The sequence below is a fragment of the Pecten maximus genome, chromosome 12, assembly GCF_902652985.1.
Source record: "Pecten maximus chromosome 12, xPecMax1.1, whole genome shotgun sequence".
Lineage (NCBI taxonomy): Eukaryota > Metazoa > Mollusca > Bivalvia > Pectinida > Pectinidae > Pecten > Pecten maximus.
The window spans coordinates 5,191,152-5,207,593 of NC_047026.1; the positions used below are offsets into that span (position 1 = coordinate 5,191,152).

Consider the following 16,442-nt stretch of genomic DNA (forward strand, 5'->3'; position numbering starts at 1 on the left):
GTGTCCGACAACCTAGCTCACTTGTTCAAATATAGAGGTGTCGGACAACATAGCTCACTTATTGACAATCATACATTGTTATATACCTGGTAATTATAAGGTATACATACATATGTAAAAAGTACAAGTATATAACAACAAGATCTTTCACAGCTTCAATTTGTTTCTAGAATGATTTTTGTGTACAAAAAAGTATTTTTTCATCTGTAAGAGCACATATATATGTATTATTTGTGGACATATACTTGTACAGCGTTATATTTATTTAATTAAAACTCTGGAAGAAATACAATAGATATTTTCCGGTTACAATGTATTTCCTTCACCCATTTGTATATGTAACTCTCTACCACCACCCCTACCTACAATGCCAGTGATGAGGTTAGTTACAACTAATTAGCTGCTACGTATATGTACAGTGTAGTTAGTTCAAGGATTCATATTAATTAGATTTTATGTCATATCCAATATATCACATCGTAAGTACCCTAATTATGACACTATGGCTAGTGTAGCCGGGTTTACCGGGATATATGTAACAATTAACCCGAAAGGCGACAACCCAAACCGGGATATATGTAACAATTAACCCGACAAGGCGACAACCCAAATACCCTAATTATGACACAACGGCTAGTGTAGCCAGGTTTAATGGGTTATATGTAACATGTATCCCGACAATCCAACTACCCTAATTATGACACAATCCAATGACGACACAGACACACAACATTTTATAGGATTGTGAACATCAAGGAGAAAATGAATATCCTTGCATAGGAAACACTTCATAATCAAAATTTTTCGTCGGACAATCTCTAAGTTATCTAAGATACATTTGTATAATGTTTCCGGAGGAAAGCTACAACAGAAATAATCTAACCAAATACAAATGAAAGTCGTCAAGTGGAACCAACATAAAATCACAAGGTCAAATCAAGGTCAACTCAAGGTCATTCAAGGTTACCAAACTAAGAACAATGACATTGGCGCTATATACAGAAGTAGAGACTACTTTCTACAGACATGATATCAGTACCATATCATGTTCTTACTTATATCATGACAGTTTCATTGAGTTGAGTCAATCATATTATTATCGATATTATTTTCATTATCTATAGACTATAAGTTTCCTCCTAAAAAGGTTTTAATTTTAAACAAAAATTATTGAAACTTCAATATTTAGTTTTCTTAATTACATCTGACTCAAAAAATTCTACATTTTAATGTTGTGCTTTCTAAATATCAATTTTCATAATGAAAATAACAAAGCTTGAACAAAATCTTATCAACAAAAGCTCCAAGTTAATAGAATCAAATAAAAATATGCCATTTATGTAATACAGTGTTGAAATACATGTGTCTTGTCTGATGAATACAGAAGTGTATATCAAGCTCTACAAAGAGTTCTATACAAAATCAATACAACTGAAAGGCAGACACAAATGTGCAAGGGTCAAGGAATCCATGCTGCAACACTGAACTGGAGAGTTCTGGAAAAGGGAGGCTACTGTACCTGGATTGACTGGCGTCTGCTGTCGATCTATAGAATACACAGTACATGTGAACATACAAGGTAGAAGAGGCGTTTGATGATGTATAGGCAGATATTTCAGCAAAAATCAAAGCAGGGTTCATAGAATTTAAATGAATATTGGACGAAAACTGATACATTTAAAGTTAAATTATGTTTGATAAGGACTAAACAAAATTTGGGACTGTGTATGCATGTGTAGTGAAATGAGTTTTAAAAAGTTGCATGATATTCGAAAATATTATTTAACCGAACTTTAACAAAAAATCATCTAGTTTTCATGCAGGATTTATTTTTAGCCTTTAATATACATGTACAAAGATTCCATGATCCTCTGTCCTGTCAGTATAAGCTATATACTCTAGAGTCTTGACTCTACCCTATCATTTTATAATACCACTGAACCCTACTCTGTCATTATAAGATAACCTTGGCTTGTAAGAGACAAAGTTGAACTAATTCATATAAGTATACCAGTATAGATACATGTATATAATACAGACTAACTTTGGCCTCAACCTCTTGTGTATACCACTATAATTTTAGCCAATTTTAGAGATTACTAATTTACACATCTGTATATAGTGCTGGGACCATGCCAAATAGTCAACATTTACAAATACTTGTGAGGCTGCATGCTAAATCAACGTTAACTTAAACTTAATAGTTTAAACAACACGACTATTATTGAAATTCTTCAGATTTATCAAGAAAAAACACTGCAGGCTAGGTTTCCACCCTCATTAATTATCCCTCATTAATTATAACTTGTCAAGTGTACACAGCATTTACCTTGTCGATCCAACTTTGCTTTCAACTTTACATTTAGAAGTATTTTCCATCAATAACACTAGGTAATTCTATTCTTCCACCAAAAATATCCAGTAATTCTTTTTTTCCACCAATAATATCAGGTAATTCTATTTTTACATCAATAATACCACGTAATTCTATTTTTCCATCAATAATACTGTTGTTTTACACAGAGGTTCTTTTGGAGTCTAATATTGATATAATGTATGAATTAACAGTGGAGTTGTAGCAAAAAAAAGTCAATTTAGTTACACTTTAAACACTCAACTATTAATACTGTACAATTACCACAAATGAAACATGAATCAACAATCCGATTCATTTACAAGAGTGTAAGAGTCATAGCAGGCAAATTTTCAATAAAGACGAGGGTTGATAGACTCTCATACTGGGTTTATTGTGATGAAGTATTATGACATCACAACAAATTCCTGACTGCCACAGGCAACGAAAAACCCTCCTTGTATATGACACTACTGACGTATGTGAAAATATTACATGGACGAATTCAGTGGATAACAGGCGGAGTATATGATATACTGATGATGTGATAAATGTTTTTTCCAATACATCTCAAGTTTAAGCCTAATTCACTTGTAGCAGACCAAAATGGTGTTTTAAATTTAAAATACTGTTAATACTGTTATTTTGAGGAAGTTTTATGCAGACGTTTTGTCGAAGGCAATAAATATATCACAATTCACACAAGCATTAGGCAAACATCACAATTAATTGTTACCAACTCAGATAGAGAATTCCAATGCAACAACATCAAACATACTGAACAAAACTGAACTACAATGCGTATCATACTATAAACTAGCATAAACTAACGTGATCCCTAGTTGTTTGAAGAAAACCCCTTTGGGAGTCACAGTCAAACTAGTAGCTAGTGTATTAAAAGTATATCACTATTACTGTAACAGTATGTTAAGATTAAATCTAAATTCATAGCTATGTATTAAATCATTTTAAAATTGAGTAAAAATGTTGATATTCATGTTGCGCACAAATCTCCCTTATTTTAGGTAAAACTCCCTTTAAATAATCATCAATCTCCCTTTTTGGTCTCCTGAAAGTATGGCATGTATGTAAATGACTTGACTTTTGGATACTGTAAATATCATGTGCGCTAACCTAATTCTACAACAATCATGACTCGCTACAATGTCTACCATTAAAGTAAATCAGGCTACACCTAGATTTTTTCTAGTTATTCAAAAAGATGGCCGTTATGATCAAAAAAGTTCTGTTCTAGAAGGTTTCGCAAGATCAATGGAAGAAATGGTCAGTTTTCATCGGAGATGGTCCTATTCAATGAATGAAGGCAATATATCAATGATTTTCTATGAGAAGACTGCAGCTTGAAAAAGTCAGCGGATGATTTCTTAAGTACATAAAGAGGGTTTAAATGTTCATAATTGGAGTATGATACTTGTTATAGATTTGATGTATAGATGTACAGGAGGGAGGTTAGGCTGTTTGTTATGTTGTATATACGTGATAGGGAAGCCATTTATGTCCTTTACCTTGTGAACATCCACAGCTTCCGGCGTCAATGTCCCCGATTCCTCTCGTAGGGCATAACTCTGAATTATCCTACAAAAAACAGAACATATCACTGCTAGTGCTATATTTACTATATAATCTTGTCTAAAATCTCTTATATTCCAGATAATTCATGACCATGGGAGAAAGTGTCACTGAATTCTGAAACAGCTGTTTTAGGATATTTAACCAGGCAAATAAGGCAGAATTCAAACTGAATTCTGAAATAGCTCTTTTAGGATATTTAACCTGGTAAATATGGCAGAATTCAAACTGAATTCTGAAAAAGCTGTTTTAGGATATTTAACCAGGCAAATATGGCAGAATTCAAACTGAATATTGAAACCTGTTTTAGGCGATTTAACAGAGACATATTTGCTGAATTCAGACTGAATACTGTAATTTCTTGCGTATTGCCCGCGGGCTATACGATTTTAAACATTGAAAATTGCCTTCTGCGGGCTATCTGATGAAGCGGGCTATCAGACGAAATGTTTTCAAAAACCATTGAAAACTGCAGGCTATATGACATATATTAAAAGCATGATATGAATACATACAGATTTTCACAAAATTTAATAAAAAAAATGAACATACATTGTAATTGTCCGTCATCACAGTACATCCACCGGAATATCAAATCACGTTTACTGCTGATCAAATCTACTCCCACCCATCGAAACCAGATGACTCTGAATCACTCACAAATAATCCTAACTGATCCCTGTCCCGTCGCATTGCCCGCGGGTTATCTGCTATATATATATATATGTATATACAAATAAACAACAAGAGCTGCGAAAGCGCTCGGGACAAAGCAGAAATGTTTTACTGTTTTTATTTTTAATATTTTCAACCAATTACAAGGACATACTATATATTTTACTTATATATACCGGGTAGCTATATAAAATGTATATCAATCGTAAAACATGTAAACTGAGCGGGCTATCTGCAGAATTAAAAACATAAATACCAAATTTTGGTAATTACGGTACTGAAATAGCTGTGTAATATATTAAGAAATTCAACACAGGCATATAATAATCATGCACTCTGTTTCACTGGGGACCAGGGGAAATCATGGATCTATTCAGTACTTTCTGAGAAATAGCTGTAACAAGATTTTTTTCCTACGAATGGACAGAAGAACGGAAGGAGGGATGGATGACAGACGATGGGCCACAAACGAAAGGCAATTTGAAAAGCCCATCTAGCGATGGCGATCAAAAAAATTTACCTATATTTTTCGACATCTAGATCATACTAACAAAGATTTCTATTGAATGTATCTTACTTATTCTTCCTGTGTATTTCGTCAATAAGCTGCGAGATGTGATCGTCCATGAACTCTATCTTTTCATTTTTACGAGCATGAGATCGCTGTAATTTGACGATTCTTTCAATAAGGAGTTGTCGGTCTGGCTCCACCTGCTCAGTAATTACTGGATATTCCTACAACAAACCGAACAATAAACAAACATTATGAAACATTAGTTTTCCAAATGGCTCAGTCAAAATCAAGTATGTTTTGTCTCCCCCGTCGCCATCCCCTCCAGTCAGAATCAAGTATGATTTGTACCTCCCCCCCCCCCCCCCCCCCCCAAATTGTCATCCCCTCCAGTCAGAATCAAGAATCTTTTGTCTCCCCCACCCCCATTGCCACCCCCTCCAGCCAATAAATAGGTAAACTTCTTAATTATGTTGGCCTAATAGGATTAAGTTTATTTAATCTGTTAATATCAGATCTTCTCTTCATGGAAAAAAGGATAAAGTTAAAGAAATATACTGATACTATAGGTATTCTTAAAGCTGCTACATTAAAGACAACGAGTAATCATGATTGACTGAAAACAAAAAAACTGTTACAGATTTATATACACTACCTAAAGTTAATAGTGTCTTTTAACTTAAAAGTGGAATTAATTGCATCCCAAAGACGTTCTATAATGCTCTGTCTCTATATTTTTTAGGTAACGTTTGGTCTGACAAGCTTTTATTATTTAGATGATGTTATAATCTTTTTCAGTGTTTGGTGTAAATTAGATATATTTCTATACTGTAATTATCATTGTTTGCATTTCTGTGAGATGACCTTATATACTGTCAGTGATGAGGCATCAACAGACAAAAAAATAATTTCTTTTAAGAATTTTTAAGGTTGGGATTCTTTTAAACATGTAGGGAGTATAATTATGTGGCTCTGTTTTAAAGTGAATATGTCACTCAGTCGAACACGTCACACAGTCGAACACGTCACTCAGTCCAACACGTCACTCAGTCAAACATGTCACTCAGTCTGTTCTGGGTACCTGTTCCTGAGGGCTGTAGTGTCGCACAGCTGGGACTCCCTGTATATTAGGTGTCATGGCCCCGTTCTGGGTGTCTGCCATGGTGTTGAGGGAGCCATTAGAACTAGTCCGTGACCCCATACTGGTTGTATCTCGTTCTCCATTCATCTCTACTGCCTCCAACCGCTTCTTAGCCTGTTGAAGCTGCCGAGTCAGGTCCTGAACAAAAATAACACGCCACATACATACAATCAGTACCCTCAATTGTCATATAGCCAATCATGACTCTAGTTATAATTCATCTTCAGCCAATCGACAAGTCTGTTACAAACCAACACTAAATCTTTCTGAAGTTAACACAACATAAACTGTCTTACACCCTTAAATTCATTTATACTTTGTACAATACTGTAGCATATCTATCATTGGTAAAAGAATAAACAATGATCTGTCTTCTAATTTTGTATTATTTGATTCTAGTTAAATATTATTTTAAAAGTTGAGGAATTTTTTTTTTCAAAATGTCCCAGATATCATACCTTCACATTATTAGTATGTTTCCTCTTTAAAGTTTTGATTTCGTCTTTTTCATCTTCAATCCTCTGCGACATTTCATCGGCTGTAAAAGAAAAGTCTGCATCATGAGACACTTTAAAAAAACTTTGACATCACCATGGTACCTAGAATCTGTTAATATGAAACCAAACCTAGAATTCACTCTTCATTACACAACGAAACTTACCAAGGTGTAACATTGGCATCTACCACTTTAAATCATTTTACGTTTGTCTCATCAAATCTAGAAATTTCACAATGTGAACATGTTGCGGAAATATTTATCACAGATAAGATAGTCTATTTATAGCTCACCAGCTTTTGTCTTTTCTGCGAGGCTTGTTGTAAGATGAGTTACCTCCACTTGCCTAAGGCGTCGCTCTTCCTCCAGGTCAGTTGTCTAGAGATAAATAAAATTTAGTAGTAGATAAAAGACTGTTAATAGTTAAGGGTCAGGTAGACGTTTTAATGGAATAGCCCTTAAATGCTTGATAACGTTCCATAATTTTATTTCCTGAATTACAACATGCTTACCAATTCCTTGACCTTTGACTCGAGAGACTGAACTTCCACTCTCAGACTTTGTACTTCACTTGACAGATTAAGACACTGTAATAAAACAATATAATAATCATACAATACTTTAAATGTGGATATGTCCACAGGGGTTTGGGACTATTTCTGCAAATTTTTCAACCTGCTCCATAAATACTTCATACATCAAAAAATAATGTGGGGGAACTTATTGCGGCAAAATTGCCTTTGCCTATTTCGCATAAATTTTCCCCTTGTTTAAATGCCCAAGCTAACAGTATGCTTATAGAAGTCTCTCAAAATTAATTTACAACTTTTTAAGATTGAATTATAGATACCAAATCAAATTGGTTTAATGATGAATTTCAGGTAAACATCAGCTTGTATTGACATTGAACTGTCATTCTGTGTAACAGCCTACACCTGATATTTCTAAGACTATCACATACTCTATACAGTTAAGTCGACTAGAACCAACAAATTGAAGTAAATTGTTCAAGTACACAGCACAGCGCCCATGTTGGGACTCAAGGTAGAGACTCAAGGTCCTGTAGCCCTGTTCCCTACCAACAGACCACAGTGCCTGTACAGGGATTCAAAGTAACGACCCTTCGGTCCCATAGCCCTGGGACTCAAAGTAGCAATCTTTGCTTCTGTAGCTCTGTGTCTTATCACTAGACCGAAATGCCCATACTGGGACTCAAACTAGCGACCCATCGTTTACCTTATTCTGAAGTAGAGTGTTCTCCGATTGTAATTCAGCATTTTTGGCACTAAGTTTCTCAGTAAGTTCAAGTTTCTCCGTCTCCCGTTTGTAGCAAGCCTCACTTTCAATCTTCAGATCTTTGTTACTGATTTTCAGTTCAGCAATCTCAGCATCTAAGGACTTTATTGTGGTCTGGGCCCTGGAGAAAATCAAGTCATAATTTAAAATAAAATGTTAGAATATCAATTTAATATACAAACTATTTTTCATTTATTGCAGTGCTTGTTTTAATTTCTTATTTTACGATATATTTTTCCACATTCATTTTAATTAGTAACCCTTGTTTGCAGGTCTAAATCAACATTTTTCTAGAAGTCAAATCAAGGAATTAAACATCAGAACCCTGTTTTCAAACTCAACCAAACAAAGACAAGGAATTTACATGTGATATCACACATCTGTCTTGGTAATATAAACATAAATTAGAAAATGTATGTAAAATTTTAAGACATAAATGACCCCGCTGCCACTTGACATCCTGAAACCTCATCAAAAATTGTCATTTGATCAGATTATCTTAAAACATATATCGTTTTACAATGCTTTTCATAGGCAGTAAAGGAAGATTTAAAAACAGCAGCATATTCAACTTTTTCATTTCATAGAAGTTTCAATTTTGTGAAATGCAAACCCAGATTTCTATTTTGACCTAAAAATGTCCCAGCTTATCTGTGTTGTAATCAAACATGCCCTATTCTGTGAGGAAATGTACCATACTCCTTTAAGTCACTATGAGCGCAGCTTACCTGTGTTGTAACACAATATGTCCTATTTTATACAGAAATGTACCATACCTCTTTAAGTCACTCTGTAGTGGTACCAGCTGTTCTATCCGTGTTTGCAGTTCTTTGTTTTCCTTCTTCTGTCTCTGTAGCATGGCTGTGTACTTGTTCATAGTATCCTCGTTCTGATGGAGCTCAGTCTCCATACGGGTACTTTTGTCGTGGAATGTCCCAAGCTCTGCTATAAGCTCAGACTGTTTCCGCTTCAACTGTTCGATCTCCTGGCATGCGGCTTGGTATGCCTTGATAAGAGAATTAAAAACTTACACCAGGGCATTATGCCAAATGATTCTGAATATCAAGCAAAATCCAATATATACTGTATACCTGGTAATTTTCGCCCCCGTTTAATTTTCGCCCTTTGATGATAGGGCGAATTTAAGATGACGGCGAAAATGACAAGCTCAATTGCAGGATTTACAAGTTATCGTACATAGGCTATTTGTAGTCTGATCCAAAACATACCCTCGTACTTTTCAAGTGTGCTTTATCCTATACAATTACAAGCAACACATGTTATATATTTACACTAAATTTATAAAATAATCTATTGTTTTATTCCAATCTATGCATGTGAATTAAAATCTAGATCTAAATCTAGGGCTAGTAAATTTGCAATATGACGTGGAGTTAAATTGAGAATATGGGCTAAGACAGCATACTAGGTTTAGTATATTTGATTTTTAAAAAAGCTATAAATGCTAAGTAACTTTTAAAATCCAATCAGTTTTTAAAATGATGCACACAAAATAGCATCAAATTCTTGTCATTGTGAACTGATTTTATGAGTTCACTGTCACTTGCGGCTTCCATCGATGACAAATGAACAAAAGAAAACACAATATTAATGTTATTCCACAGCTCAAAAAATGTGTACATTTAAGTGGTTAAAGTCCTGGTTTCAATACTCTCATTGCTTGGAAGTTTCATTATCATCCACAGTCTATGTTTATGCTTTTATTATGGTGTTTCATCAATATAAAATATCACCACATTTATTTTTGAACATATCAACTGCCATTCCTTCCAAAATTCTCTAGTTACCTCCTCTTGGCTTGATTTCTGCTGCTGTTGGTGTAATAACTCACTCTCCTTAATCTTCAGTTTGTTGTCCAGATTATTGGACTTGATCTCCTCAGATTCCTGTAAGTAGTTACACAGAATATAGTATGCTGTAACTATGAACGGGAAATGTTCATCAACTTATTTTATAGAATACAGTATGCTGTAACTATGAACGGGAAATGTTCATCAACTTGTTTTATAGGAAACAGTATGCTGTAACTATGAACGGGAAATGTTCATCAACTTGTTTTATAGGAAACAGTATGCTGTAACTGTGTACAGGAAATGTTCATCAACTTGTTATATAGGATACAGTATGCTGTAACTATGAACAGGAAATGTTCATCAACTTGTTTTATAGGATACAGTATGCTGTAACTATGAACGGGAAATGTTCATCAACTTGTTATATAGGATACAGTATGCTGTAACTATGAACAGGAAATGTTCAACTTGTTTTATAGGATACAGTATGCTGTAACTGTGTACAGGAAATGTTCATCAACCTGTAATACAGGATACAGTATGCTGTAACTTTGTAAGGGAAATATTCATCACAATTTTAAGTTAAAATGTACCTCTAGATCATAAATATAGTTTGAGAAAACATACCTGATATGTTTTGACAATCTCCTGACAGTTTCGGCGGATTTGTTCAGTTTCCTCCTTGGCTTCCTTTAGTTTCTGGTGAGTTTTGTCCAGCACAACCTTGGTGTCCTGAAGAAACACAATCAAGTCAGTTCTCTTATTCAATAGAACCGAAAGCCACAGGCTAACTAATACACAAAACCTCCATCCACATCTAACCCTCACCCAGAGAGAGATAGGAAAGACATACAAGCTGGTTCCAGAATTCTCTCCAAACTTCGTTGCAGTTATATAATGATACCAAAAACACATAAACCAACTAGGTTATTTATATAATTTGTGCAACATTTCGTTGATAAAAGTAGAAATATTTTGGACGAAATGCGAAATCAGAAAAGGGGGAGCAACTCCTATGAAAAAAAGTCAAAATCAACTTTAATTTCCTTGAAATAAACGCTTAAAACATGTCATGAACTCATCCTGGATAACCACATCAGTCCCCCACATACAAAAACTGACCTTGTGGGCTTCAAGCTCTGCCTTCAGTTTATTCTGGGCCCACTTAATCCGGACGTCTGCTGACACCAACATTTCTTTCTCTTTCTCCAACTCCTTTGTCATACTGTGCACCTCGGATGTCTAAAATATGGACGATATTAATATTATGAGTGACACTTCATGCTACAGATTATTTTTCCTCTTCAAATTTTTACTTATTAATAAATTAAATATACCTATTTTCAAAATAAATGTTTTAACAGTGCTACACAAATTGATCAAAATAATGAATTTTCCTGAATTAACTTATCACAGATTATTCAATGTAATGATTTTGGTGGGATTGACAGAGTTCTGTTTTACCATTTTTTTTAACATCCTTAATTTTTTCATTTGTTGGTGTTTATATATTTCTATCCCATGGGTGTAATTTTGGGGATTTTTGTGACAAACAATGTATATACTGTTGGGAGTATAGCATTTATATTAAGTAGTATTGAGAGAATCGCACTTTGCCATCAATCTCGGTCTGCAGACGTTTTCTCTCCGTTTTCGCTTCTTTGACTTTGTTGTTGAGACCATCCCTCTCCCGCGTAATCTCTCTGACCTTGACCTCTAGTCTCTCTACGGCCTTGTGGGCCCCCATGAAGTTTTTCTCCGCCTGGGCATACTTAACTACCATGTCGGCCTTGTCTCTGTTTGCCTCTTCATACATCTTAGTCACCTGGAATCACAAGGGTGAAAAGTTCATTGTTTGTGACAAATATAGCCTGTCTGACTTAGTCACCTGGAATCACAAGGGTGAAAAGTTAATTGCTTGTGACAAATATAGCCTATCACACTTTGTCACCTGGAATCACAAGGGTGAAAAGTTCATTGTTTGTGACAAATATAGCCCGACTCATTTAGATGGAAATATGTTTTGAGTTAAATGCAAAATGTAACCACATTTCATTTCAAAACTTTTACATATCATGCTAACAATTAGGGAAAAATCAATAATCCAATATTATACATGGTAATGAAGTTTGATTCCAGGAAAAAACTTTTTTACAAAATATTGGTATCCTATCACTATTGAGCTGTGAAACAGAAGCGTGTAAAGCATTATGACGTGTTGAAGCTATTTTTATCATTACCTGGTCCACTCGTCTATGACTTGTTGAAGCCATCTTTATCATGATTCATTACCTGGTCCACTCGTCTATGACTTGTTGAAGCCATCTTTATCATGATTAATTACCTGGTCCACTAGTTTATGACGTGTTGAAGCCATCTTTATCATGATTCATTACCTGGTCCACTAGTTTATGACATGTTGCAGCCATCTTTATCATGATTCATTACCTGGTCCACTAGTTTATGACATGTTGAAGCCATCTTTATCATGATTCATTACCTGGTCCACTAGTTTATGACATGTTGAAGCTATCTTTATCATGATTCATTACCTGGTCCACTAGTTTATGACATGTTGAAGCCATCTTTATCATGATTCATAACCTGGTCCACTAGTTTATGACATGTTGAAGCCATCTTTATCATGATTCATTACCTGGTCCACTAGTTTATGACATGTTGAAGCCATCTTTATCATGATTCATTACCTGGTCCACTAGTTTATGACATGTTGAAGCCATCTTTATCATGATTCATTACCTGGTCCACTAGTTTATGACATGTTGAAGCTATCTTTATCATGATTCATTACCTGGTCAACTAGTTTATGACGTGTTGAAGCCATCTTTATCATGATTCATTACCTGGTCCACTAGTTTATGACATGTTGAAGCCATCTTTATCATGATTCATTACCTGGTCCACTAGTTTATGACGTGTTGAAGCCATCTTTATCATGATTCATTACCTGGTCCACTAGTTTATGACGTGTTGAAGCTATCTTTATCATGATTAATTACCTGGTCCACTAGTTTATGACATGTTGAAGCCATCTTTATCATGATTAATTACCTTGTTCACTAGTTTATGACGTGTTGAAGCCATCTTTATCATGATTCATTACCTGGTCCACTCGTCTATGACTTGTTGAAGCCATCTTTATCATGATTCATTACCTGGTCCACTAGTTTATGACGTGTTGAAGCCATCTTTATCATGATTCATTGCCTGGTCCACTAGTTTATGACATGTTGAAGCCATCTTTATCATGATTCATTACCTGGTCCACTAGTTTATGACATGTTGAAGCCATCTTTATCATGATTCATTACCTGGTCCACTAGTTTATGACATGTTGAAGCCATCTTTATCATGATTCATTGCCTGGTCCACTAGTTTATGACGTGTTGAAGCTATCTTTATCATGATTCATTACCTGGTCCACTAGTTTATGACATGTTAAAGCCATCTTTATCATGATTCATTACCTGGTCCACTAGTTTATGATGTGTTGAAGCTATCTTTATCATGATTCATTACCTGGTCCACTAGTTTATGACGTGTTGAAGCCATCTTTATCATGATTCATTACCTGGTCCACTAGTTTATGACGTGTTGAAGCCATCTTTATCATGATTCATTACCTGGTCCACTAGTTTATGACGTGTTGAAGCCATCTTTATCATGATTTATTACCTGGTCCACTAGTTTATGACGTGTTGAAGCCATCTTTATCATGATTCATTACCTGGTCCACTAGTTTATGACGTGTTGAAGCCATCTTTATCATGATTCATTACCTGGTCCACTAGTTTATGACGTGTTGAAGCCATCTTTATCATGATTCATTACCTGGTCCACTAGTTTATGACGTGTTGAAGCCATCTTTATCATGATTCATTACCTGGTCCACTAGTTTATGACATGTTGAAGCTATCTTTATCATGATTCATTACCTGGTCCACTAGTTTATGACGTGTTGAAGCCATCTTTATCATGATTCATTACCTGGTCCACTAGTTTATGACATGTTGAAGCCATCTTTATCATGATTAATTACCTGGTCCACTCGGTGCTTCATCTCCGTCTGAAGACCAGCTATACACTTCTTGGCTGCTGCATCGTGACTAGCAAGTTTGTCTCTCAGACCACGTACATCGTTCTGCTGTTGTGCTATTGTAAACTCCAGCTAAAGAAAGATATGACACACAATACAGAAACTGAACTCTGTACAGAAAATCATAAAAATTTGATATTCATTCAGATATTTTGATTTTACCTAACATAACATATACCAAAGAATCACACAGGAATTAAAATATTCTACAAGTTTAAGTCATCAAATATTTTCTTATGTTACAACACTAGTAGTGATGTCTCTGGTCTCACATTTAAAATGTACCCTGAATAGCTGGTAGTGCTATATTGTATAGCTAGGAAAATTACCTACAATGGCCTTTGGCATATATATCAATATATGATCTACAATTTTCTAACCTCATGACTTTTGAACTTTCACATTTATTTAATTTCTCATCTCTTGAATTGGTGACCTTTGGTCTATGACATGACTTTTTCAATCCCTTGTGACCTTTAGCCTATATATATATGACATTACAAAACTTTCTCATCTTGTGAATTTGTTCTATAACATGCCATTGTCATCTCCTTGCGAGTGACCTTTGATCAATGACAGGACCATGTAATTACATCCATGTGACATTTGGTCTACAGGGTTTTTTTCTGATGTCTTTTTAGGTTTGTTAATGAGCCCCATTAATTCTCAATTGAAATTATTTCAAATTGAAGTCAAAATCCCAAAATTGCAGTTTACTCAAAAAAAAAAATATCTTTCTCAATTAAGCAATTTGCATCCCAAAATGAGAAAAAAAAATGCCCCATTCCAAATTTAAACCAGTCAGAATAAAACCCTGGTCTATTACACAGCCCTCTCACCTCTTTGATCTGAGGGATATAAAGTTCATCAGCATTGTGTTCCTTAGCAGTTTTGAGTTCACGGAGGTAGGAGTCCCTCTCTTTTATAGCTGTTCCCATCTGGTCCTCGCAATCCTCCGCATGGCTCTTCCATCTATAAAACATAACAATTTTTGTATTTTTTTTATCCTCCGCATGGCTCTTCTATCTATAAAACACAACAATTTTTGTAGTTTCAATCTCCGCATGGCTCTTCTATCTATAAAACACAACAATTTTTGTAGTTTCAATCCTCCGCATGGCTCTTACAGCTATAAAACACAACAATTTTTGTAGTTTCAATTCTTCGCATGGCTCTTCCATCCATAAAAAGAAACATTTGAAGTTTTCCCCTCTGATAACTATAATACAACCACAATCATTCTGTTCTTTAAATTGAACTCTGTTGATCATGAAAAGTTAGCAATTCAAGTATTTTCAAACTTTGGTTGTACCAGGTTCATGCATATGTACATGTAATGCACAATATGCTAGAATGTACGATTCCAATGAACTGCTAAATGATCACAAGAAGATAATTTGGAGACATCGCTTCTGAAAATGTTTTTTTGATAAAAATTTAGCATGGTAACCTTGTATATATAAGGGTTAAAGATCTACACTTACATATTTGTTTACTTTCATTAAGCTATAGCTATATAGCTATACCATGATATTCAGAATATACCCTGCAGGATATATATATATAACATATGATTTAATTTAGCATCTGAAAATGCCTTAAGCTATCTGTATATGTTATCCTTGCAATGCAAACCAACACATGTACTATACTGCATATGTACACATCTAATAGATGTGTACACATGCAGTATAGTACATGTGTTGGTTTTTATAAATTTATGCCCGTCAAACCTGACAGGAGTATCACAGTATTTTATATGGTATCCCCTGAAAGGAATTTTCATTTGACTATTTTTGCCAAAGTGTTTGCCCTTTATATTTTGCTATTTGATATTGTTGTCTGGAGATCTCCTCCTTTATTTATGCATTATATTATAATCATGATATACGTAGCTGTACATTCCCTGAAAGGAATATATTAATTTCATCCATCAACTATTTTTGCAAAATTTTTTTCCAATTTTTTTTCATTGTTTGATTTTTTCCTACATTTTTTTCCGAAAGATTTCTTTAAAACTTGGTAATTATATAAGCTTAATAACCAAGATATGAAATTGTATTAATGAGTTAGTTATAATTACGGACACTATTTTGCTAACTCCTATTTACTGGTATTCCTATAAGACTGTTGCAAAATTTTGACTTTGAAGTAAAAAAGGTGAGAGTTAAAATAAGCCACATCACCTTTAACCATATATAAGGTGAAGGAAATCTATGACATTACAAATATAGGGCCACAAAGAGTTGATACCCAAACTAAGATGATGATAATGATTGTTAAAACAATGTCACACAAGTAGTAATAACGACAGTACGTACTAGTACAGACAAGTAAATTGTCAAATTTCCGAGGCAATCTGTCCCTTTATCATGATCATGATCAAGACACAGGTAAATTACATATATACAATCACATATATAGAACATGGAACAGTTATAATTACACA

General features: G+C 34.6%; 1 protein-coding gene across 2 annotated transcripts in view; it reads right to left on the minus strand.

Annotated features, from left to right (window-relative positions):
• The window catches only part of LOC117339915 (coiled-coil domain-containing protein 186-like), a 41,312-nt gene that overhangs the window by 11,259 nt on the left and 13,611 nt on the right, over positions 1-16,442 (minus strand). Inside the window, exons 3-17 of one of the 2 annotated variants that reach the window (XM_033901625.1) lie at positions 14,833-14,965; positions 13,937-14,065; positions 11,489-11,701; positions 10,999-11,118; positions 10,504-10,608; positions 9,871-9,969; positions 8,839-9,068; positions 8,003-8,183; positions 7,279-7,353; positions 7,060-7,144; positions 6,729-6,808; positions 6,211-6,408; positions 5,196-5,353; positions 3,880-3,949; positions 1,520-1,546 (exon numbers count right to left, since the gene is read on the minus strand). In XM_033901625.1, the coding sequence (XP_033757516.1) occupies positions 1,520-1,546; positions 3,880-3,949; positions 5,196-5,353; positions 6,211-6,408; positions 6,729-6,808; positions 7,060-7,144; positions 7,279-7,353; positions 8,003-8,183; positions 8,839-9,068; positions 9,871-9,969; positions 10,504-10,608; positions 10,999-11,118; positions 11,489-11,701; positions 13,937-14,065; positions 14,833-14,965 (1,903 nt within the window). The remainder of the gene's footprint in view (positions 1-1,519; positions 1,547-3,879; positions 3,950-5,195; positions 5,354-6,210; positions 6,409-6,728; positions 6,809-7,059; positions 7,145-7,278; positions 7,354-8,002; positions 8,184-8,838; positions 9,069-9,870; positions 9,970-10,503; positions 10,609-10,998; positions 11,119-11,488; positions 11,702-13,936; positions 14,066-14,832; positions 14,966-16,442) is intronic. The other variant, XM_033901626.1, reaches the window with a different exon arrangement.